At 39.9% G+C, this 24550-nt stretch overlaps 1 protein-coding gene across 1 annotated transcript in view; it reads left to right on the top strand.

Annotated features, from left to right (window-relative positions):
• Positions 1 to 24194, top strand: part of LOC125121994 (paired box protein Pax-3-like) — a 57143-nt gene extending 32949 nt beyond the window's left edge. The window contains exons 4-7 of the mRNA XM_047770258.1: positions 659 to 824; positions 2255 to 2469; positions 21985 to 22231; positions 22728 to 24194. Of these exons, the coding sequence (XP_047626214.1) occupies positions 659 to 824; positions 2255 to 2469; positions 21985 to 22231; positions 22728 to 22762 (663 nt within the window). The 3' untranslated portion in view covers positions 22763 to 24194. The remainder of the gene's footprint in view (positions 1 to 658; positions 825 to 2254; positions 2470 to 21984; positions 22232 to 22727) is intronic.
• Positions 24195 to 24550: the final 356 nt, after the last annotated feature.

The following is a 24550-nucleotide window of genomic DNA, read 5'->3' as shown; positions in this document are numbered from 1 at the left end:
TGATGGGTGCTTACAGATGTTATTGAAAGAAATATTAAACAAACTCCTTGTTTAAGAGGTCTTCACAGATAAAATGCTTTCATTTCTTGAAATACTTCTTCAGCATCTATTTCCATTAAGATCAGCACAGTGTCTCACACTTTGGAAGGGATGGTAAAGTAGCTCCATTTATCCTTCTGGTCAATTTCTGTGACTCTCCAGGAACTGTGCACATAATGTCCACAGAAATCCAGAGACACTGATAAGACTGTTGAACCCAAGAGTTATTATAATAGGCAAGGCCACGTTAGGACCTATGTCAGGTGGGGGCCAAAGAGTCTCCTGGATCCTTGCTAGAATGTTGTATTACAGGAAGGTGGGAGGGTGCTGATGGTGACAGCAGGGACTTCCTGTTGTCCCCATCCCTGCTCAGCCATCCCTGCTCATAGCTACCCTGAGGTGTGTGGGGGCTCTGCAGGAAAGCCCTTGGAGTCCCTCTACTGACCCCTAACTCTCTTTCCTTCCTTGACAACACAACCCAGAAAGGGAGGGGGGGGGGTCCTTGTATCTCTTTGCCCTGTCTGTAAGGGGCCTTGAATCTATTTTAGCATGAAAAAGTCATTAAGAAGGTACTATTATTTCATCAGTGAATTCCTCAAATTTTAAATTAAATCCATAGGTTTGGTTTAGCAACCGCCGTGCAAGATGGAGGAAGCAGGCTGGAGCCAATCAACTGATGGCTTTCAACCATCTCATTCCGGGGGGATTCCCTCCCACGGCCATGCCGACCCTGCCCACGTACCAGCTGTCGGAGACCTCTTACCAGCCCACAGCTATTCCACAAGGTATGGAGGAAGGGAGTCCAGGGGTTAAAATGTAACTCCCCATCATTTTCCCTGCTGCTTATTTTCTGCATTGAAATCTGCGAGGCCCTTGTGGCTGTTTGCAAGTCACTTACATCGCCTCAGGTGGTCCTGAAAGTACCTGTCACACTTCAGAAATATAGTTTGTTCTATGACATGTCTGACTCTCTCTAGATAAACCGTGTTGTCATATAATATTCTTTCAGTATTTTGAAACAAAACAAAACAATGAAACCAAGCAAAACAACCTCCCTGAATAAATATGCAATTTGCTTTTTGTTTATTAAAACTTTACATTTGTGCTCCAGTCTGTAATTAACTAAAGTTCTGTGATGGCTCCTAACTGCAGTAAGTAGGTAGAGAGGGAAGTAAGCTTTGATAAAGCCACTGTCTGTTAGTGCATAGAGGTGAATGGGGTAAATGAAAAGGCTAAATTATTTTTTATATTTTTAATTTTTTTTAGAATTTTTATTTTATTAAAAAAATTAAAATATATGTATTTTTCTTTTTATGGACACACCTGAAGCATATGATAGTTCCTGGGCATATGAAAGTTGAATTGGAGCCACAACTGCAGGCCTGCTCCACAGCCATGGAAATGACGGATCTGAGCTGCATCCACAACCTACAACCACAGCTTGTGGCAATGCTGGATCCTTAATCTACTGAGTGAGGCCAGGGATCAACCCCGAATCCTCATGGACTCTGTGTCGGGTTCTTAACCCGCTGAACCATAATGGGAGCTCCGAGATGAAATTATTTTGCCTTATAAAAGATATGCTATCATATTAACGTTTAGGTGCTTTGGAAGTATATTTGACAAGAAACTGGAGACTTACAATTTTTACATTGGTTAATTCTTTTTTTTTTAGGCCTGCACCCACGGCATATGGAAGTGCCCAGGCTAGGGGTCGAATTGGAGCTGTAGCTGCTGGCCTACACCACAGCCACTGCAACCTACACCACAGCTCAGGGCAATGCCAGATCTCCCCGGCCCCTGACCCACTGAGCGAGGCCGGAGATTGAACTGCATCCTCCTTGATACTAGTTGAATTTGTTTCCTCTGTGCCACAACAGGAACTCCCATACATTGGTTAATTCTTATGTTGATGAATAACATTCACAACCAAAATACATTGCTTCACACTGGTAAAGTGATTTCTGAATTCCTTTACTGGGTGAGTGTGCCCTGAAAGTACATGAATAAATTATGTACTTGTGCATACGTGAAGAGACATGGCTGTGTTTGTTATGAACGGTTCTACATTTGCATGTGAAGAAATGCAGTTTGAAACTTACGTCTTTTTGACCAGTAGATATTGCTGATGGCTTGGTGACGGTGAACTTTTGCACTGGACTTTCTCTACTGGCCTGCAAAGGACCTGTAGGGCTGACAGTTTTCTTCCTTGCAGCTGTGTCGGATCCCAGCAGCACCGTTCACAGACCTCAGCCGCTCCCTCCGAGCACTGTACACCAAAGCACTCTTCCTTCCAACCCGGACAGCAGCTCTGCCTACTGCCTCCCCAGCACCAGGCATGGATTTTCCAGCTATACAGACAGCTTTGTGCCTCCGTCCGGCCCCTCCAACCCCATGAACCCCGCCATTGGCAATGGCCTTTCACCTCAGGTCAGTCCCGTGTTTCCAGACAGATGATTTGCTGTGTACCAGAACCAAAAGTAATTCCCCGAGGCAGTCATATAATGAATTGCCAAATTTAAACCATAATGTATTCTTTATACAAGCCACATGATTTCAGTTTCCTAGTTTCCTTTCTCTCTACCCTTCCTAGGCACTGTATCAAAAGTGGTAGCTTAGACTTTTAAAATCCTAGAGACTTTTAATGTAATCATGGAGACCTTATGTTTCTTCTTAGTTATCAAGGTGTTCACCTTCTCCACTCCTAGTTCTGGGCTTTGGGTAAGAAGCCCACACACTTTTTTTTTTTTAATGGTATTTGGTCAGCTGATAGGGTTGTGAGCAAGAACACCTAATACGAGTACAGCAAAGCTTTTATACAACATTTGGAGATGAAGCTAACAAGTTGTATGGAGAGAGACCCAGCTGATGACTACAAAACTCTGGGATAAATGAGTTATAACTGCACAAATTAGGAGAATTACTGCTCTTTGGGAATATATAGATATTTGAATATTGTAATTGTTTTTCTAATTTGCATTGGACTATGAGCTTTTCTTGAGAGATTATATTAATAAATTGCCTTGATAATTGCATGTCAGAGGGTTGGTTAAATTTCGTACATGTGGCATCTGTCTGAGGTTGACATTATTAGCAGTTGTTTAAATACAGATCGCTTGATTTTATTAGGGAGCACTTGGCCCAGGTGGTGAGGAGAGCTGCCCACTAAATTCGCAGAGATGTCACGAAGGGGTTGCAATCTATAATTGCAATCGAGAATCTCTTCAGGGCTGAGAGTGAGAGTTTTAACAGCTTTATCTTTTCTTAACCCCCTTTTTCCTCTCGGTGGTTAGAAAAACAGAGAGAAGCTCAGAATGACACAAATGAAAAGTGAAAAGACAATTATACTCAATTACACACTAATCACCGACTATCACCGCTGCCTAAGCACCAAGAGGGCATTCTAATAGGCAGAAAATGAGATTTTAATGGCACAAAGGGTGGCCAAAATAACGACTCATATATCTTTGCCTTCTTCGTTTTCTTCAACTTGTGGTTTGCGTCTTGGGAGTGGAGTTCCTGGGCTCTGCACAACGGTGATAACTCTGAGCAGCTGAAAAGTTCAAAGCCCTTGGAGTTGAAAAGAATGAATAGCAAAGGCAATGAAATAAACATTTCTGCCTAAAGGCAAAAGTTCATAAATCCTTTTTTGTAACAGTAAATGTAATTAAGTTTCATAGATTCCTATAGCACATCCTGGGATTAAAAAAAAAAAAAAAAGAGGTGGCTTTAAACCTCAGCTGGAAAATAACAACATGAAAACAATGGACATACTTCCTACAGGACTTTAACACATTTAATTTCCAAGTTCTGGCATTTGTGAATGTGATTGTGCATGAAAATCATGGTCTTATATTAATAGATTCATCTTTAAAATGCCTGGATTTATGGCATAGAAGCTTCTTCCACAGCTTAGAAGTAACATCAGAAGTAGTTATCTCTGCAGTTTTGAACATAAGTAGTTTTGGGCCATAGAAAAGCTCTTTATGGACACGATTTGGTTGAAAGTTTCAGTAAAAGTAAACTTCAACTAGAAGCACTTTTTAAAAGTGAGACCCAGGATTCTCTTGGCATTTCGTAGTGTTCGAGTGTAATAAAAATAATGACATGGAGTCTATATTCTCTATGGGAAGCTGCTAGTTTCTTGTGTGTTATAATAAGTGTATTACATTGCATTATATAAGTGGAAGTACTAGCACTTGACCTAAAAACTGTTAATCCTTGATTTCAAGAAGCCTGGCTATGATTCCAGAGTTGGTGGCAGGGTGGGAATCATTCCAATATCAAGCAATGGAAAATTCCACAGGCAACTTCTCCTGTATTTCTTGACTATACTCTTACCCATTATGTTAACTACTCACTTATCACACCACAAATATGCAGGATATTTTGCATTTCTACCGTAGGTTCCTCCTCAACCTTCATTGTCTTGGTTTCTATAGCATCTCCAGTGAGTTAGAAAAGAGACAAATCATATGAAGTTTCTCCTATTTCATTAGACAAAGTCGGAAAATGAACGGCTGAGTGATTTAGTTATCTTACCAGATAGATGTACAAAATGACAGAGTAGGAAAATTAGGAGAATTTGAAATTAGAACTCAGATTTCTCTAGCCTTTGGGGTTACCCACTTCTCAGGAATGCCTCTATTTTAGCATGGGTGTAGGGGGTTATATGTACTACCCTACTTTTGATTGTTTCGCTTTATTAACAATATTATAAACAAAACGTGAAGGAAGGAATCCACGTCTATAACTGTTTTACATGTTAACTAAAGGAAGGGTGGTGATGCCTTAGTCTTCTTGCTAGAGAGAAGTACTTATTAATATATTGGATCATCTAATATTATAAATGGAACTGTTCCTATGACTACCACTTCTCCTCTTCTCCTCCAACTCTTCTACTTCCTCTGCCTCGGTGTGGACGTCTAATATGCATGCAAATCGACTGAGGCTCAGAGAACTGGACCAGATGGAGGATTCCCAGCTCATAGTCTTGGCTCTCATTCATGATAGCGCCCAGCTGCGTGAAGAGGAGACAGGTTCCATGAAAAATGGAGGCAGGGGCCTTTGGTCATATTTTAAAATCACTTTGTAGAGACTAGTTGTCTAAACTTTTGGATTCAGGCTAATTAACACTCTTTTTGCTAATACATTCTTCATATGCTTTTTTGCTTTATGCATTTTTCTTATCAACTTTTTTTTATTCTCGCCCTTCCTTCCTTCCTTCCTTCCTTCCTTCCTTCCTTCCTTCCTTCCTTCCTTCCTTCCTTCCTTTTTACGGCTCTACCTGTGGCATACAGAAGTTCCCGGGCCAGGGATTGAACCCAGGCCTCCACCGTGACCCGAGCTGCTGAAGTCAGAATCTTAACCCACTGGACCCCAGTGGGAACACCCTCTTATCAACTTTTTAATTTCTTCCAACAATAAAATGTACATCATGGTTATGGTAGAAAATGGAAAAAAAATCAAAAATGTATCTGTAGTAGAAAAAAAATTCCCCTGGGCAGCCACTGTTAATATTTTTGCATATGGATTTTCAGTGCTTTTTGGGTCTTCTGCTTTTAAATATATATATAATCAAAGTAGTAAGTATATGTAACTTTGCACCTTGCCTTTTCCCTGCCTTTACATTTCATCATAGGTCTTTCTCTACTTATTAATTTAAATTGAATTGGATCTAAAGTTTTTTGAGTCATTATTATCAATTCATTGTAGATCTCTTTAGTGGACACTATTTGACATGTTAGTAATATTTGTGCATTATATATGAGTCATCGAAGTTGGTGAATCATTCACCATTCAGGCTTGGAAATCATGAGTTTGAATGTGTGTGAAATATTGTAAAATCGGCTTTCTATTTCTTGTCAAGGAATTAATAGACATCATTCTGATAAGCAAATTGTTTGTGTGTGGGCTTTAGGTGATTTTCCTTTGGGGTTTCTTACATATCTGCTCCCCTGAGAAAATATTCTTTCAAATCTTGGAATCAGAGCTATTAGTCAAATGATGTTTCTTAGATGCTCTCAGCCCTTTACTCAGAGAAGTTCTCAGCTTTGGGAGAATGGGTGTGAAGCAGTGACTCAGGAAAAGTTTACACCTGTCCATCTGGTCAGCCTGGAGTAGCAACAGACTGACATGCATCTGTGATATTCTTAGTCTCAGAATACTGATGAAAACTTTGAGAAACTTTGGTCATATCCCTTCTCAAGTTGCTAGAAGCATCTGTGCAGTACTTAGGCACTAGCAAGTGTATCTCGTTCTGAGGGAGTCAGTAGTAACTGTGTCTGGGGAACATTCCCATTTTTATTTATGCAAAAGCTGAGGCCAGTGCAACACTGTCACATCACAGTCATGGGCAGAGTTAAAATTCAAGTCTATCACTCTTCCAGTTGTTACTAGTTCTTTCATAAACCAAAGGACATATTTCACTTGCTCAAGAAACATAATGCAGTAGAAAGTTTTCCATGAGCTCCGGCACTGATATTCAACTTGATTTTCCTGCCGAAACGGTGGAAAGCCTTCACAAATGGAGGGCTGGGCTTCACACTCCTTCAAAGCCTGGATCTGTCAGGGAACTTGAGATTCTCAGTAATGGGTGAGATGGGCATAGGCGAATTTCCTTGAAGTTTTCTCCTTTCTCTGAATTTCTAGGATCATTTGAACTCTATGACCCTTTTAGGGAGTGAGGATTTTATAACGAATAACAAAGCACCTTCTGAGATGAGGACCCTTCGGCTCTCTCTACGCTGCAGTAGCAGCCCCCTTTTGAAAGGCTGAGTTTTCTTGGTGTGGGGACATTACAGGAAGAACACAGGGAAATAGAAGGCATGCATTTTTGCCTCCAAACCCAGCTGGTATGTTTCCAGCACCTTACTGCATGTGCAGGAGAGAAAAAGGAATGCCGCCTTGGAATATGGAGTACCAAGGAAATATTACCATATGCTCAAGACATGAGACTAATTAACATTTGGCCCATGTTCTCCTAGTTAACTTTCTTTTGCAATAAACACTACCCTCACTGCTCCCCCACCTCCAAAACACACATACCCAACCCCCCCAAACAAGGTGAATTAAGTGAAAAAACTTTAATCATATCAAGCTACCTCCCCACTTCTACAAAGTCCCCGTTGTTGGTGACAGCTTCTAATGATTTCTTGAGTGAAAGATGGCATCAGTGGCTTTTTTTTTTTTTTTAATTGTTATGTAGTATACAAAAATGGGCCAACTTGGCTGCATTTAGGGTTTATCAACCATTGCAAATGATTCTTCAAATGTTTTGGGTTTGGTAAAAACCTAAAACACATTTTGCCAAGCACTTTTTCTCCTTAATTTTTCAAACTGTGTATTTTAGGGAAAATTTGATCCATATGGTTTTGATTCATTTACTCTTATATCATTGACATTTTTTTTTTTCCTACGGAGCCATTTGATATCCAAGAAGTTTTCTGAGCCTTTCCTACATTCATTTTAAGCATTTTCCTCTTAAAAAGAGGAAGTCATCTTTGCAACCTCAGAGGCTATAACTTTTGAGTACTCTCTCAATTCAGCAATATTTAAAAATACATTTGGTATAAATCTGGATTATTATGAACACATTTTACGTTTAGAGCAGATGGGTAGATTTTCATTTCTGGTTTATGAGTAAAACCAATGATAAAAGAAGAAAATAGGCTTAAATTACAAAAAAACCTTTTTTTTTTTTTGACAACGTTTAGCTGTTATTAATAAATCCCCATGGTAAGATCTATGCTCAGAGGCCTCACTTCAAGTTTTGTTCAGATCTCGGGTAAGATGTAATTGAATAACCAGTACACCTGTCCTATTTCATGGATAATCTACTGAGGAAAGAAAAAATTCACATAAAGATTTGTGTACCAGTTCAATATGCTTGAGTGTTTGCTCTCCACTCAGTACCTCAGGAACAAAGATACGTCTGCAGATCTCATCAGGTTTGTCAACCATTCTTCTGTTAAGTCTGGTTGAACCATCACAACTCTGTGGGGATGAGATACCATCTCTGGAACAGACCCAAGAAAGAGCAGATAGATCTTTATACTAACAAGATTGTGGTTAATGGTGGAAGACGCCAGGATCAACTTTTGTTCTTATTCCTGTTTTACAAAAGAAAAGCTTTAACTCCCCCACCCCTCCAGTTGCTTTTAAAGAATAATATTAAAATTGAGATTATTAGTGTGTAATGTATGTAAATTGCATATTTGGTGTCAGCTACGCTTATTAGGCAGCTTCTCCGTTTCATGCATATATGTATTAGACTGTCGTGGTTCCATTTCAAATTAGATTTCAATTGCTCAGCACAGTTTCTTTTGACAAACATTTGTTAATCCTGAAACTTATTAGGGAGAAGCATTTAAGTGTTAATATGTGTACACAGAACTCTAAACTGCTTTTGATTTTGCTTGTCATTCTTTGGACCCACAGTGCTTACAATTATTTCAAATTCCTTGGCTGCGAGTCAAGATGAAGGATCTTTGTCCATTTAAGATGTAAGGCTTACTATAGACCAGTGTGTTCTGTGGATGGGGTATCTTCATTAAGAGTGATTGTGATGGGTACTCTTCTGTTTTATGTGGGGAGAATATCTTTTCAAGTTGGTGGTATGGCAATTTTTTGAGCTTCTTTTGTGCTGTAGATACATGCAATAGCAGTAAGGGCAGGGCCAGCTCCTGTTTTAGGAGAGCTATTTTTTTTCTGGACATTTCAGGCACACATCCAGAAGCTACCTGATGCCAGGCCATTTGCTTTGTCCATTTTATACACAGATTGCAGACCCTGTGCCCTCAGCCTACCTTCATCATCGTGAAGACCCAGACAAACAGGTGGCCTGCCACCAACTCATTTCCCAACAGAGGCACTTCCTTCCTTTACAATTTCCAGAAATTCATCTGTGGAAGAAAAAGGAGTGCTTTTGATTAAAGAGATTGGTTGGGTGTCAAACAAAGTGTGGACAGAGAGACATTCCATACAAAAGTGGCAGCCACTCCAAAGCCTCGGCTTCTTTCTGTTTCATTTCTAAAGCAGTTCATGAGCTCAAAACCAGGGCTGCAGAAGCACCCCCCTCCCCATGTTTATGAAGGCTCAAGGATGTTTATGATCATACATAAGCCCATTTCAGAATAACCATTGGCCATTTGCATGTTTCCATTCTGCCATATTAGGTTTTCAAGATGTTCTGCTTGGTGGTGAAAACATTGCTGCTAATCCGTTTGTTGAATCAGTGCAGGCTGTAATTGACCTGGTGCCTTTGGTTTTTCTCTGAAGGCTGTGGTTGCTACTCTTAAAGAGTATGAAGAGAGCCCTGGCTTATGTCAGCTCTAGTCACAGCCTCTTGAGTTAGTTACAGATCTGGAGAATTGTGAGAGAAACAAGCACTTGGCCAAAATCTCCTTTTTAAAGAAAGGAAGGGAGCAGCCGCCGCCAACGCTTGAATCTCACATTATGTCACTGAAATGAGCCACAAGAAAACCTTTCTTGCTGAATTAAATTTTTTTGGTGCCTGCTGAATTGATTTAAATAGCAATTCCATCAGCTACTTTCTCCTGTACCTTGGACAAATCAAATGTAACAACCCCATGGTTTCTAGGCCCATTTGAATTCCTTTAGCCATTGAGGAGAAAAAAATTGAGTGTGATTGCTTGGTCCATAACTAAACTACTAGAATAAAAAGTTTTTCTTTGTAGTCACTAAAACACAGGAAAGCTATACTTGATTCTAGTGTGAGGCCAATGGTCTGAATCAACCCTTTATATGTGGTTGGAATGCAATGTAAAGCTTTTAATATATTACTGAGTTTGCAAAATGGCAATATCTACAGAAATCTGAATACTTGCATATTTATTCAATTAGAGGCTGAATGTGTGCTTTGTACTGCAGACACAGAAGACTGGATTCAGTCATTAGTTGTGTACTATTTTTTGCTTTTTTTTCTAAAGAATCTGTCTCTGCAAAACAGTCTGGGTTTCATCAGAGGTGTATATTTTTCAACGTGTAGTATAATATTTAAAAATTACTCTTGACGTTTCGCTAGAGTTCAGTAAACTAGAGTTTCTGAGATTAGTGATTGCATTGTCTTCACTGATCAATGGAAAAGTTGGTAAATTGGGAGATCCTTTGAGACAATGCATTTTGTGGAATCAAAGGGTTATACTTTTATCTTGTAGGGAATATTTCTTAGCTGTGAAATGATTGAACAGTCCTCAGCACTGAATTAATGAAAGGTGCACGCATTACTTAAAGAAATAATCATCTTTTTATTCCCCCCACAAAATACTTGTGTCTCATTTCGAGCAGCTGGCATTAAAAAGAAAATCTCATTAAATAACTACAGATTAAAAAATGCTTTGTAGAGGTGACCCTCTATCTGCATGATTCCATGGGAAAATTTCTTGTTCAATATCAACACTTCCATGACTCTTCCACGCAGAATTTCTTGGCTTAGTCTCTGTTGATGCCACATTAGTGTATTTATACCTTGTTAAAACACATACCACACTGCATTATCTGATAATATATCCATCTGCCCTTGGACTATGGGCTTCTAGAGGCATGAAGCTAGAGGTTATAATCATCTTTGAACACCCAGAAACTAGACAGTGTCTCATAATAGAGGCTTGTTCCCCAAAGTGAGCTCTTTGAATCGTAGTTTGGGGGAAAGAGGGTTTTGAATCAACAATTTGGTAAATGTTTCAAATTATATCCCTCTATCTTTCAGAGTCCCAGGGCACATTAGCCCTGACAAATCTTGACAAGGCTCTGACAAGTCTTGCAGTAGAGAAACATGTTCATTGAACTCAGGGTTCTCTAACTTAACTACGGATCCCTTTCATTGAGGATCAGACTACCAAGTTTTAAGGAATATTTCCTTTGATTGCTGAATGAAAAAATGGGTAGAGACCCAAGTCTTGATTTGTCCGATTCTAGAATGATTCTTTCAATTTTTTTTCACCAGTGAATGTTTTCTTTCTCCTTTTTCTTTCTTTCTTTCTCTTTCTTTCTTTCTTTCTTTCTTTCTTTCTTCTTCTTCTTTCTTTCTCTCTTCTCTCTCTTTCTTTCTCCTCCTCCTTCCTTCCTTCTTCCTTCCTTCCTTCCTTCCTTCCTCCTTTTTCCCTCCCTTCCTCACTCCCTCCCTCCCTCTTTTTTCCTTTCTTTCTCTCTCTCTCTCTTTTCTTTCTGCCACACTCAAAGCATAGGGAAGTTCCTGGGGCAAGGAGTGAATCTGAGTCTACAGCTGTGCCAACACCAGATCCTTCAACCTCCTGTGCCAGGCCAGGGGTTTCACCCATGCCTCTGCAGCTACCCAAGCTGCTGCTATCGGAATCTTAACCTACTAGGCTACAGCGGGAACTCTTGTTTCTTCTATTTAATTTCTGGTGTTATTTTCTGCTTCAATACATTTTCAATCCCTCTGCATGTGACTTTAGGAGGAAAAAGAGTAATTTTAAAGAAGAAGCTATAAACTGCTTAATAATGTTTAGATGAGGCAGAGAAAAGGAGTAAACTGGTCTGCAGGCAAGTAAACTGTAAGCTTCTGTTTCATCCTCTCGTTATACTTAGAAGATATTGAAAAAGTTGTCCCATGAGCTATTTCTTCTACTGAGAAACACAGTACTTAAAAAAATTAAATGATTTTTATAAAGTGATAATACTGTTTGTTGCAATGGGCCTTTCATTATTGTTTACCTCAAAGTAACACACGGGCCTCTGACAAAAACCCTGTTTTTGTTTGTCCCCAAAAAAGAAGGCAAACGGAAAAGCTGAAAAATATCAAAGGAAATGCAGTTTCTTAGTGGACTAGAGTATTTTCAGGTGTCTTATCTGGATGTTTTTAAAGACCTAAGGACTCATATTGGTGTCCATTCAGAATGCAGTCTTTGTGATGGACCTGGGGTATGAGTCCTTGGAAATACAATGTACAAATATTGGTTTTGTTTGAAGAATTCAGATCACAATAACCTGAGAACCCACTACAATGAAAATAAGAGGCAACCATCTTCAGTCTGTGAGGCTAAGAGTGGGGAGGGGGCAGGATTGTCCTATTGTATCTTTTTCTTTTTTTTTTCCTTTTTTCTTTTTAGGGCCTCACCCTCAGCATTTGGAAATCCCCAGGCTAGGGGTCCAATTTGAGCTGTAAGCTGCTGGCCTACACCACAGCCACAGCAAAACCAGGTCCTTAACCCACTGAGCGAAGCCAGGGACCAAACCCTAATCCTCATGGATACTAGTTGGATTCATTTCCACTGAGCCACAATGGGAACTCCCTTATTCTTGTTTCGATTGGTTGAAATATACCGATGTGAACTCATTTTTGAAAAATCCACAATCCAGCTTCTAAGATACTAGATACTCACCCAAAGTCAGGAGAATCCGATGAATGTTACACTATCTCTCACCAGCAAAGGAGAGAGATAGCTGAAATAATTGGTACAATGGAAAGATTTTAGAAAGTAAGAGGCAATCCAACTGAATAATTTTGAGTGAAGGGATTAGGAAGTTTTCTTTTCTTTCTTTCTTTTTTCTTTTTTTGTCTTTTTAGGGCCACACCCCCAGCGTATGGAAGTTCCCAGGCCAGGGGTCAAATAGGAGCAACACCTGCTGACCTATGCCACAGCCACAGCAACTTGGGATCTGAGCCAGGTCTGTGACTTACACCACCGTTCCCTGGCAACCCTGGATCCCCAACCCACTAAGCAAGGGCAGGGATTGAACCCTGGTCCTCATGGATACTAGTTGGATTTGTTTCCACTGCACCACAAGGGAACTCTGGGAGTTCTTTTTATCACTAAATTACAAAAACCAGAAAACCCAAAAACTCTATTTTGTCAACATCTGTAGGAGCCGAGTTAATTTCTGTAGATCAAAGAATTATGTACATGGCCTCACCGTGGGCCCTGTAGCTTGCCAGCCTACTTCAAGTTGCCTAGGAAACAGGAGACATAGCCACTGCCTAGGTTATGATCAAGGACACAAGTAAGTTTTCAGATGGAAAAGCGTCACAGCATCTTTTCTGGTCCAGTGTTGCTGGAATTGGGAAGGGTAGAGGAATTAGAGAAGGTAGGATTTGAGTTCGGTGGAACTGTAGCTTTTGGTTCTTGAAAGACTGTAGGTTCAGATGTTGTCCAATATCCATAGACTTGTTAGTTGTTACAAGTATCTTTTTTTATAAATTTAAATTTATTGGTTGTAGAATAAATACATTGTAGTTGACCTACAATGTTGTATTAGTTTCAGATATGCAAGCAAAGTGAATCAGTCATACATATAAACATATTTTTTTCACATATGTGTCAATACAAACTATTGAGTAACTATTGCTATACAGTCGGTTTTCATTCATCATCTATTTTATACAGCAGTGTGTTTATATTATTCCCACTGTTACAAGTTTCCATACATCTTTTTTTTTTTTTTCTTTTTAGGGTCACACTCGCATCATATGGAAGTTCCCAGGTTAGGGGCTGAATTGGAGCTACAGCTGCTGGCCTACACCACAGCCACATGAACTCAGGATCCGAGCCATGTCTGCAACCTACACCATACATCCGGCAACGCCGGATCCCTGTCCCACTGAGTGAGGCTGGGGGTCAAACCCACATCCTTATGGATATTAGTTTTTTTTTTTTTGCCATTTCTTGGGCTGCTCCTGCAGCATATGGAGTTTCCCAGGCTAGGGGTCAAATTGGAGCTGTAGCTGCCGGCCTACACCACAGCCACAGCAACGTGGGATCCAAGCCGCGTCTGCAGCCTACACAGCTCACGGCAACGCTGGATCCTTAACCCACTGAGCAAGGCCAGGGACCAAACCTGCAACCTCATGGTTCCTAGTCGGATTCGTTAACCACTGCGCTGTGACGGGAACGCCAATGGATATTAGTTGGATTTGTTTCCACTGTGCCACAACAGGAACTCCTCCATGCATCTTAAATGAAAGCTTATTCTGCCTTAACACAAGACCTGTGAAACAGGACAGAAAACATTTCCTGAAGGGTAAGTTTATTCTCAAACTTTTTCAGGGCTATGCTCTGCTTTCCTGTGGTTCATAGAAATAGTTTTCTAGATATCTACTCATTAAATCAGTACCACTTGATCTTTCAGTTGGCCTTTTTCTCGGTCCCAAGGACATAACCTTCCTTCTCATGAAGAGGAGGTTAGGGAAGTTTCTCTTCTATACTCTTCACGCATTTAGTAGCTGAAGTCTTATGACACGAACTTTGGGCAGCCACAGAAATATTTTCCTACATCGCACATGTTCTGTAAGAAAGAAGAGATCTCATTGTTGAGCTGGGCAACTTTCTCGTCCTGTAGTAGGCTAGGAGGTCTCCCCTCCTTATTGTTAGAGTATTGGGTGCAAGGGAGAGTTTTAAGGGGATGAAAATATAGCATGGCCCAGTACCCCTCTGCTTCACAGGGGCAGAGTCAAGACCTTTCAGTCTAAAAGGCAACAGGACAGCTAGGTTCTTGTAAGTTTTTTGGTGAAATCTCAGACAGAGCTGGGCAGTTATGATTCAATAAGTTGTGCATTTACAAATGGCTATTAGGATGAATCCGCCCTGCATTTCCTTCAATGCAGGCTTAGGTTATGGGCAATTAGGGAGAACGTTTTGAAGGCCATCTCACTGAAGCCCTATGGGCTGCCCAAGTGTAGAGCTTCTCCCTTTCTACATTGGGAATCCTAGGGCCCAAAAGGCCAATCAATATTTGGTAAACGTGTCCTGAGGTAGTCATGAAATTGCACCAAGTTATACGTTTGATTTTCCACAGTCATGTTTTCAGACAGGTTTTAGAAACGGTGATAGGTTTGAGTGCTGACTCTTCAGAGGGCTACTGTGGTTGTGAGAAATTTCCTGAAACGAGAAGAGTTAACAGCAGGTAATGTCATTCCTCCCAGAAAGAGTTTGAGACGCTCTGTGTTCAGTGATGAATGAGGGTATCTGACCCACATCTGTTTTACATTAGAATGGAACATTGCCCTGACATCGTTAGGAGCATTTGTCAAGATTCCCTGGACAGAGCTTCTGTAAATTACATGCTGCAAATGTGTCAGGGTCAGATAAGAGGATATCATTAACTCGCCCAAGTTTACTCAGGGCTCCGTCAGTCCATCTCAATATGCTAACGGCCAACACTTTTCCTTGAGCTGTTTTGCTATATTTTTCATTCACAGAAGAAAAAAATATGTATGCAACACCCTTCCCCCCAATATCGCACATGTTCTTTTCTCATAAATCATATTAATTGTAGACATGGTCACAAAGCATATTAAATGCAGGCATGCGTAAATGAATTAAAACATATGAGAATTTTATTACAGCCCATGGTGGGTCTAACATAGTCCAATACCAACTGTATTAACTGGCATACTTTCTCATTTAGGTGAAATAAGCTTTCTCTTAATGGGCTTTATTTTATTGGTACTAGATGGACACGATGTGGTTATTCATCATTGTTTAGAAGTAAACTCTCTAGGTGCGTATACACATGTACATGTCTCTTGCAAGCCATTCCTGTGCTAATTCTTTGGGCCTAGATTTACATTTTAAGCATCAGTCTCTGAAGAGTATTGCTCTCCATTTAACAGTTTAGGTCTATTGAGAAATAGATATTCTAAAGAGTTGATAGAGTCAAAGTTATTCTGTAACTGGTCCCAGAGCTGGAGATTAAAGCACAAATAACACTTAGAGTTTAACGGAGACAGTACCTATTGTGCTTTTTACAAACAATGCTTGGAAATGTATGCACCATATGAACCACACTTGTCTGGAGCCCATACTTCCTCATGCATGAAACAAAGCTGCTTATAAAATGTTAGCTAAGGATTAAAATAAAAAATAAGGATGCATTTAGCTGGACATTTGCATGCACTGGTTTTCTCTCTGGGTAGGTAAAGGTCAGCCATGCCCTTCCCATAACTCGGGGTGGGTGAGAAGGTCGTCATCGTACCTTAAGAGAAATTTCTGCCTTTAGGCAACTTCCCTCTTACAGCTTTCAAACAGACAGGGCCAAAAATCTAATTATTTAGATGCTAATCAACTGCAGAATAATTCCTAAGGCATTTGAATCTGAAGGCAACATTTTTAGGAAAGTCTCTGCTGTTCAAATTTAGGTATTTCAGGCTCAATGATACACTTGCTGAAATTCAACTATGACTCCAGTAGCACCCATATGGGAAAAACACACTTGTGTAAACATTTGAATTTTTTGCTTGGTTCTGGAAATAAATTATTTCCAAATTTTGAAAGTTTATAATTGTTAGACTTTTGGAGAAAAGGATGGAAGCTGGGGGGAAAAAAAAAAAACTGTTTTACACAAAGCTGTAATTCATAACGGTTTTCTATGCAACTAAAAGTGTATTATTGAATGTTAAATCAGAAGAGGATCTGATTACTTAAGGACAAAAAAGAAAATAAAGATGTGAACCAGAATTCCTGCTATGGAAAAAAAGAAGAGCCTAGACATACACCATAATTTGCTAAATCATTTTAGATTTCTGATAAGCTCTGAGCATTTTCAAGGGATGGCGAAACCATAACACTTACGCCAAGACAAATATTTTCCAGACACATTGTTTTAAAAGTAAAGCTTAATTTGGCTCATAGTTTTTAATCTTTTATATTTAATCTTAAAATGGGAAAATTAATTCAAGAGAAATATGGCATGAAGCAATTGTAAAGAGTTAGTTTCTCCTGAACCATATAATCTTCCAATCAAGATATAAACAACCTATTTGGAATTCTGAAACTTGAGAATGAGCTTAAAGAGATCTTCAAAAAATGTCTCTAATAATGGGAAGGACTGAGGAACCAGCAGAAGTCCCAGTTCACAATTCTAAGGCTTGAATTTGTTATTAAGGATTATCCATAGAACAATTTAGAAATGATGTCTGGGAAATGTTTTTGGAGGTAACAATTTACCAATAAACTTAATAGATTTTTTTCAGATGCTCACCTAAGAGTTTTACTCAATGAAAAGAAAAAAAAAAAAAAAAATCCTCCTCCCACCTCCCTTCCCAAGGAGACAGAACAGAGATCTTTATAAAAGGAAAAGCTTTTCTGTTCATTGCAGTTTCTGGACATATCTGACATTTAATAAGGATGTGATTGGTGTTCAGTAGACAGAACTAAGTAGCCCTGGGTTTATTTCTTTTTCTTTGAAATTGTTTGTGAAAAGCAGGCAATTGTGTTTCTCTTACCTCAGAATAAAATAAAATAAAATAAAATGGCTTACTAAAGATTTGTGAGGAAAAAAAAAAACCCCACTTTGCAACTAGTGAAGATTCTATTTTAGGCTTTGAATTACAAATTGCTATAGGAGAAAGCATGTGTGAAAGAAATCCTGATAATATTCTTAAAAAGAAAATATGACTGGAAGACATTCCCTGACCATATTGGGGGAGTTCTAAGAAGTTTGTTTCCCAAATTCATGCGGGAAGAAGAAATTTCCATAGCTTCCCTTGAACCACATGAAAGAGCAAAACTGCTTTTAAAGAAACATACATAAAAGTGTAATGAGACCCTTCCACAGAGATGTGAAGTTTTTAAATTATGTTCAGAGGAAGTAATGTATTTGTACTGATACAGTTATTTTTCTTTTCCAACACAGATATCCTTTTTAATTTTTAAATAAGAAGTTATTGAAGTGATATACATTCCTCAAGTTTTCTCGGTGTGAAACATTGAAATAAATCCCTCTTATTTCAGTGATTAGTTTCAGTTAATTATCAATTCATTTATTTGTTTATTTAATTTTTATTATAGTTGATTTATAGTGTTATGCCAATTTTAGCTGTACGGCATAGTGCCCCAGCCACATATATATATATGTATATATATATATATATACACCCTTTTTCTCATAGTATCTACCATCATGCTCTATCCCAAAAGATTGGATATAGTTCCCTGTGCTGTATAGTAGGACCTCATATCTTATCAGTTAGTTACATTATTTCTTAATTTCCATTTCAAACCAAGTGGAGGAAAGCATTAGTGCCTCTTTCTCCATCCTTATACAATTCTTGAGGAAGAAGTTATGATTACAGTTTGTGACCCCCACAGTGGAAAGGAAAACTCGTGGGTGAATATCTGTCTCTTCGGCTCCATCAGGAAAGTCAAAGGGACCCAGTCCTCATTATTTCCTCACATGAGCTTCCATGAGTATTGGGCTGCTGAGCTAAGGGCAGTTGCTAAACCAGGAGCTGTCACTAGCTTCCGGTGTGTGGCAATATTAATAATGACAGGAAGATCCAACAAGCATCCCTCTTGTTCCATTCATACAGCAGCCATCCTTCCTGACTGGTCATGAGCCAGGATGTCTTCGTGACACTGTATTCTGGCACCTATAAGGAGCTATCTTTCTCTGGCTCTAGAATATGGCTTTAGCAGATAGTACTATATCTTCTCCATCCTCCACAAGATATATTTCAAGGTCTTCCTGTCCTAAGGACTTTTCTAATTCAGCAACTGTAAAAAGTTGCTACATGAACATCAGAAGCTGAATTTGGCTTATAGGAAGGACTCATTTGTTTCTTTTAGGATTTTCTTGTTTTCTTTCCCCCCACGACAAAGTTATTGCTGCCTTCAAAGTTATGCAAGCAAGAAATGCATGGTAGAGGATTAAAAAAATTTTATCACCAAAAAAATGTATGTATAGCTCATGGGAAAGTGTGCATGTTTTGAATAAAATTCTGCTCTTACTCTTCAACTTCAGCTGTATATAGAGTATTCCACCTCTTCCTTAAAGAGGTATACCATTAAAAGAGTTTCAAGTAAGTATCTTCATGAAGGACACTGTTAATTAAAAATATATTTCCGTTGTATCCAGTACCACTGGATATGTTTCTTCTCTGAATTGATATAGTCACACAATTGCTTTAAAAAAAAAAAAACTTAGTACAGATTATTTACACAGTAAAATATTTGTGCCCTGTATCATAATGCCTCTTTCATTAAAAAAAAAAAATCTCACTTTTAATATTTTTATTTTCCTTGTTCACTATTGCCCAGTAAGCCAGTAGACAGAAAGGTGCTCCTGATTTGAAAGGAGTGTATTTGGCATTGAGCAGCCTCTATTTTAAAGACTCTTTCCTTCTAATAAGTATTAATGATTTGGGGCCAAAATAAAATATTTAATAAATTAGTGTATCAATTGAGGTTTGTAATTTTTCAAATACATACTGTAAAATCATTTACATGAGCTAAAAGAAAGGTTAAAAAGAAAAAAAATGTGTAGGTGGAAGAGCATTCAGGAAATAACTTAAATGCATTTGGGGTTATGTCTAGGTTTTATTTATTTATTTATTTATTTATTTTTTGCTTTTTAGGGCCGCACCTGTGGCATATGGAAGTTCCCAGGCCAGGGGTCGCATTGGAGCAACAGTTGCCCACCTACACCACAGCCACTGCAACTTGGGATCTGAGCTGCGTCTGGGACTACACCACGTCTTATGGCAACACTGATCCCTGGCCCACTGGACATGGTCAGAGATTGAACTCACATCTTCATGGGTACTTCTCAGATTCATTGTCATTGGTCCACAATGGGAACTCCCATGTTTAGTTTTTTTTAAATGAGAAAGTGAAGTAATCAACCATGCTGTATCAGAGCTCCATGTTCCGATGACTTTTTATCCTGCTGGAGCTGCGGCTCCTGCTGATTCTTGTTTTATTCTTTGACTCTCATTTTCCCCTAACCCCCATTAAACAAAACTATGCTCTCAAACCTAGAGTTAATTTTTTTGAATAGAAGTAATTTTTAGAGATTTTTGAAAACTCTCAAGCTTGAGAAAGTTTAGCTCCCTCGGAGTGTCTTTAAAAATGGGGGTATGACTGTGTTGGTTTCCCTAGACACCCCCCCAACACAACCTCCCCACCCCCACCCCACCTGCTCACCTATACAAGAACTTCGGTGCTGGACGAGGAAATGGAGAACAGGGACTGGGACAAGGAGAGGGCGAGCGGGCCTTGTTAAAATGGAACAGAGGAAGAAAGGCTAAGCCATAGAAGGCGGTGAACAGATTCTCTCTCTCTCTCTCTCTCTCTCTCTCTCTTTTTGGTATTTTGGGGCTAATTGAAGATGGATCAGTTTAAAGCTTTATTTCAAGAAGATTTTGTTTAGCTATAAGGATTATGCAAACCCTTCCCAAAGGGGATTGTGGCCTCATTGGTTTTGGGATCTAATTTAGGAAGCTTTCTGGAATGCAAGTTTCATCTTCCCCTCCCCCTGCTGGTACCCTTCCACCCAGGATGCTGTGGCCTGAATTACCTTGGTGGATAACATAAGGCCTACAGTCAGGGTTGGGTTTCATTACTGCCCTTGCCTTTTGCTGTTATTTGTACACTTTAATCTCCATATGCTTCAAACTTCCTAAAATACAACAGGACTAGAATGGAAATACTGTGCAATGGTGGGCCCCTGCATCAAAATACTTTGTAGGCAGGTGCTATTTTCTGGAGTCTTTACACCCAGCCTTTGATTTCTTCTGCAGTTGCTTTTTGAGCCCTGCTGCTGACTTGTATGAAGTTGAGAAAAATCACTTCCTCTCTTGGGTGGCAGTTTTCCAGCTGCAAAATTAATTATCCACTTACTTCCATCACAAGGTGTTGTAAGGGTCAGCGAGCTTGAGTTTGTGGAACTCGTCACCGTGCTAATCAGAAAGTTGTTCTGTTTTCACAGTTTTGTTTTGTTTTTTCTTAAGTTTTCTTGCTCTCCAGAGTTATTTAAAAAAAAAAACAAACTAAACAGACTTCTTATAATGCGTTTGCATTTTAGGCTTTTATTTATTTATTTATTTTTAAACATTTCTTAGGAAAATTTAGCTTAGAGAGAAAAATGAAAAGATGAGTTAATGGAGGCAGTGACTCAGACAATTGTTTACCATCCATTCATTCATTCAGCACCTCCTATGTGCCAAGCACTCTGTAAGTGCTGGAGATTTATTTTATTATTTTATTTTATTTATTTTTTAGGGCAGCACACATGGCATATGGAAATTCCCAGGTTATGGGTCAAATTCGAGCTGTAGCTGCCAGCCTACACTGCAGCCACAGCAACATCAGATCCAAGCTGCATCTGCAACCTACAGCACAGCTCACAGCAATGCCGGATCCTTAACCCACTGAGCAAAGCCAGGGATTGAACCCGAGTCCTCATGGATACTGGTCGGGTTCGTTATCTTTGAGCCGTGACAGGAACTCCAGGTGCTGGGGATTTACAGATCAGTAGGTTACCCCCTTCAGAGCTCTCACTATTCAAAGTAGGTGTCTAACTACTGATTACACAGTAGGAGGGATGAAGAAAACTCAAGGGAGCCTCAGGGAGGGAGTACTCATTTCTAATTACTGAGGAACAACCAAGATGGGGAGGGAATGCTATGAAAAAAGACAGAGCTCAAAATAAACATAGGGAATTTGATTTGGATTCATTTAACATTTTAAAAAAATGTAAGCAAATGCTTGTTTAAAATGACACATGAGCCTTCCAGCTATAATATGTGGTTAGACATTACTCAGTATGAACTGATATCATTTATTCTTCCCTCCGGCCTTCTGTCCCTGTGTGCCTGTATCCTTGCATTCCTTTTCCCTCCCCGCTCTTTGAATTCCCAGTCTGATGTTGTCACTAAGGGCATGGTGTCATCTGTCTCTCACCTTCTCTCCTTCCTTCTTTCTCTCTTTCCTTCCTCCTCCACCTCCTTCTCCTCTCCTCCTCTCCTTTTTTTTCCCCCCTGAAACTGTAGTTCGATGCTCTCATTGGGCATAATGTAATAAATATCTCTGCCACTTTGAATGGAGGTCACCATCTTCAGGCCAACTCTTTAACAGTAGATTTCCAAAGAAATACAATTTGGCCTTTTCCACCTATTCTTTCAGCAATAGGCTAGAGTCTGGTCCCCCTTGCGTTCTCACTGCGTCCCCATCTGCCTGTCTATTTTAGGTAATGGGACTCCTGACCAACCACGGCGGGGTACCCCATCAGCCCCAGACCGACTATGCGCTCTCACCTCTCACTGGGGGCCTGGAACCTACCACCACGGTGTCCGCCAGCTGCAGCCAGAGACTAGAGCATATGAAGAGCTTGGACAGTCTGCCGACTTCTCAGTCTTATTGCCCACCCACCTACAGTACCACGGGCTACAGTATGGACCCAGTCACAGGCTACCAGTATGGGCAGTATGGACAAAGTAAGCCTTGGACTTTCTAGGGGGTAATTACTCCTGGAAGGATGAATTTTTTTTTACTCTTCCTTGAGAAAAGGGAGGTGGTGGCATGGTTAAGGCTTCCATCCGGGTATCAATCCTGTGACCAACGCCAGCTGGTTGTTCCAGCAAGGGCTTCCTTGTGTAATTATTTTCTTAACCGATGTCAACAACATCTTGCGGTTATTAATTGCTGAGACGTGAAAGCTGATTGCCACTAGGTAAAACACAAGGGTTGGCCCAAATGAAATAACCCCTGGCATTAGAAACACATGTTCTTAATGAGGTCAGCTCAAGGATCATATGGAGCATAATCCTGAGGACACAGAGTTCTGTCAAACTTGTCTCAGGAATAAAAATATTAGCCTCGATCCTTTGATACCACGGTATTAAATATGACATTGTCAGCCTGTAGCTGATTTTGCCCCTTGCTGTGAATTGTCCCTGCCTGACCTGAAAAGCTGTGTGTGTTTCCTTACAGGTGCCTTTCATTATCTGAAGCCAGATATCGCCTAAGTGAACTGTCCACTTGGAGCTTAAACTGGCCCTGCTTCCGGTCTCCACAGCCTAGACATGAAGAATCTTCTCAGAAAAAAAAAAAAAAATCATCCTCTTAGGGGGCAGTCTCAACGGGAGACAAAGGAGAGTGATGGATTTTCTTTCTCCAGTAGTTGGTTTCAAATTCTTTTGAACGTGTTGGACAAAAACAGTGGAGAAGAGGAAGATCCAGAACGATGAAAGACAAATGCAGCATTTTAAGGCAATGATTTAACATGGCTACATATCAAATATCCTGACTCTCTAGTGCTGATGATCAAGGAGCTAAAACATTCCATTTGTGTGTGTGTGTGTGTGTGTGTGTGTGATTTATCTGGTTTGGGCAAGCAGAAATGTTCTGAAAGATAGTAGGAGAATACTCAAGAGCATAACGTGTTTGATGTCCGATGCTGATACTTCTACAACTTTAAAACTGCTCGCTCCACGAAGCAGGAACAGAGGAGTCCTTGACTGTGACACACTGGAAATGGATATAAAAATCAATGCCACCATTTTTAGGAAGTTAGACTAGATGTGAAAGACCTCCCGAATAAATTATTTGTTATCTTACCCTCATCTGTAACTCAGTTGTCAGTAACTGTCCCAGAGGGACACGTCTTGCTAACAGGATATGGGGGAACTGGAAGAAAAGCTGGTTTTCTTTCTTGTGTGGGGGAGGCGTGAGACATTAGCCCAATTTCTTTTCATTTGGAAGCCAACCTGGGCGAGGGAGGGCGCGGTGGAGAAGTGACGTGCATTCCCACAGCTGCTTATCAGTGTGCAATATTGTGTACCTCACGGAGGCTTTGGCGATGGCCAGGGCCGTAGAAACAGAATCAGAACTATATTTTTGCAGGTGCTTTATTTTTGCAGCCCATTCATCGTGGTAGAATGCAGTGGTTGCCATTTGCTGGACAACCAACATCCAGCTTGCTCCTTTTGATTAGAGACCGTGTTAGAGAATAATGCTTTTAAAATGACTACGTTTACATTCTTCTCTTTTCTAGGAAAGGCAGGGCAACAAGAGAAATGTCCACATGGCTCTCATGTACTTTTAAATTATACAGTAATATCCGATATTAAAAAATGATGGGAACTGAGGTTTACATATGTTTGTGTGGTGACATTTTAGAATGTCAATAAATTTTTTTTTGAGCTGTTAAGAGGAACGGGAAGGTGGAAGGCAGTGTTATTTATTTCTTTCTATTCTTGGAACCATGAACGAAGTGGGCACAAATACATTCCTTTTAGGGTTAAGAACTATGACGTAGTGAGTTAGTGAGACTAGACCTAGTACTGAGTTTAGTTCCTACGTTGGTCTTAGGGGGTGATGGATCAAGAAAAGAGCTATCTTTGTGTTGCAGCCTCAGCCAACAACAATGTGTTGTAAAAATGTCTTTCCTGTAAAAAGTGCAGTAAATATTTACTATTTATAATGAATAAACAGTTATGAAAACTTGCCCAACACTGCTTTTTTTTTTTTTTTTTTTTTTGCGGGGACTGGATGAATGCAGTATTAATAAGAACTTGGAAGTGGGGAACCCACACACGTCTACTTCACTTCTAATGCCGTTTAGATTAGATTATCACATGGATGAATAAGGTTGCCTGGCCCCCAGTGGTGCTCTTTGGAAGAAGCTTGGCGGAACACACTTGTAGGATTGACGTTTGGATTTTCGTAGATGTGGAATCTAGAAAAACCCCTCAAGTCCACCGTTCTCTCTCCTTGGTTCTTTCAGGGCTATCAGCTCTCTTCATTGTCACTTG

This window comes from Phacochoerus africanus, chromosome 3, assembly GCF_016906955.1.
Source record: "Phacochoerus africanus isolate WHEZ1 chromosome 3, ROS_Pafr_v1, whole genome shotgun sequence".
Classification (NCBI taxonomy): Eukaryota; Metazoa; Chordata; class Mammalia; order Artiodactyla; family Suidae; genus Phacochoerus; species Phacochoerus africanus.
This window is presented reverse-complemented; position numbering and strand designations above follow the sequence as displayed.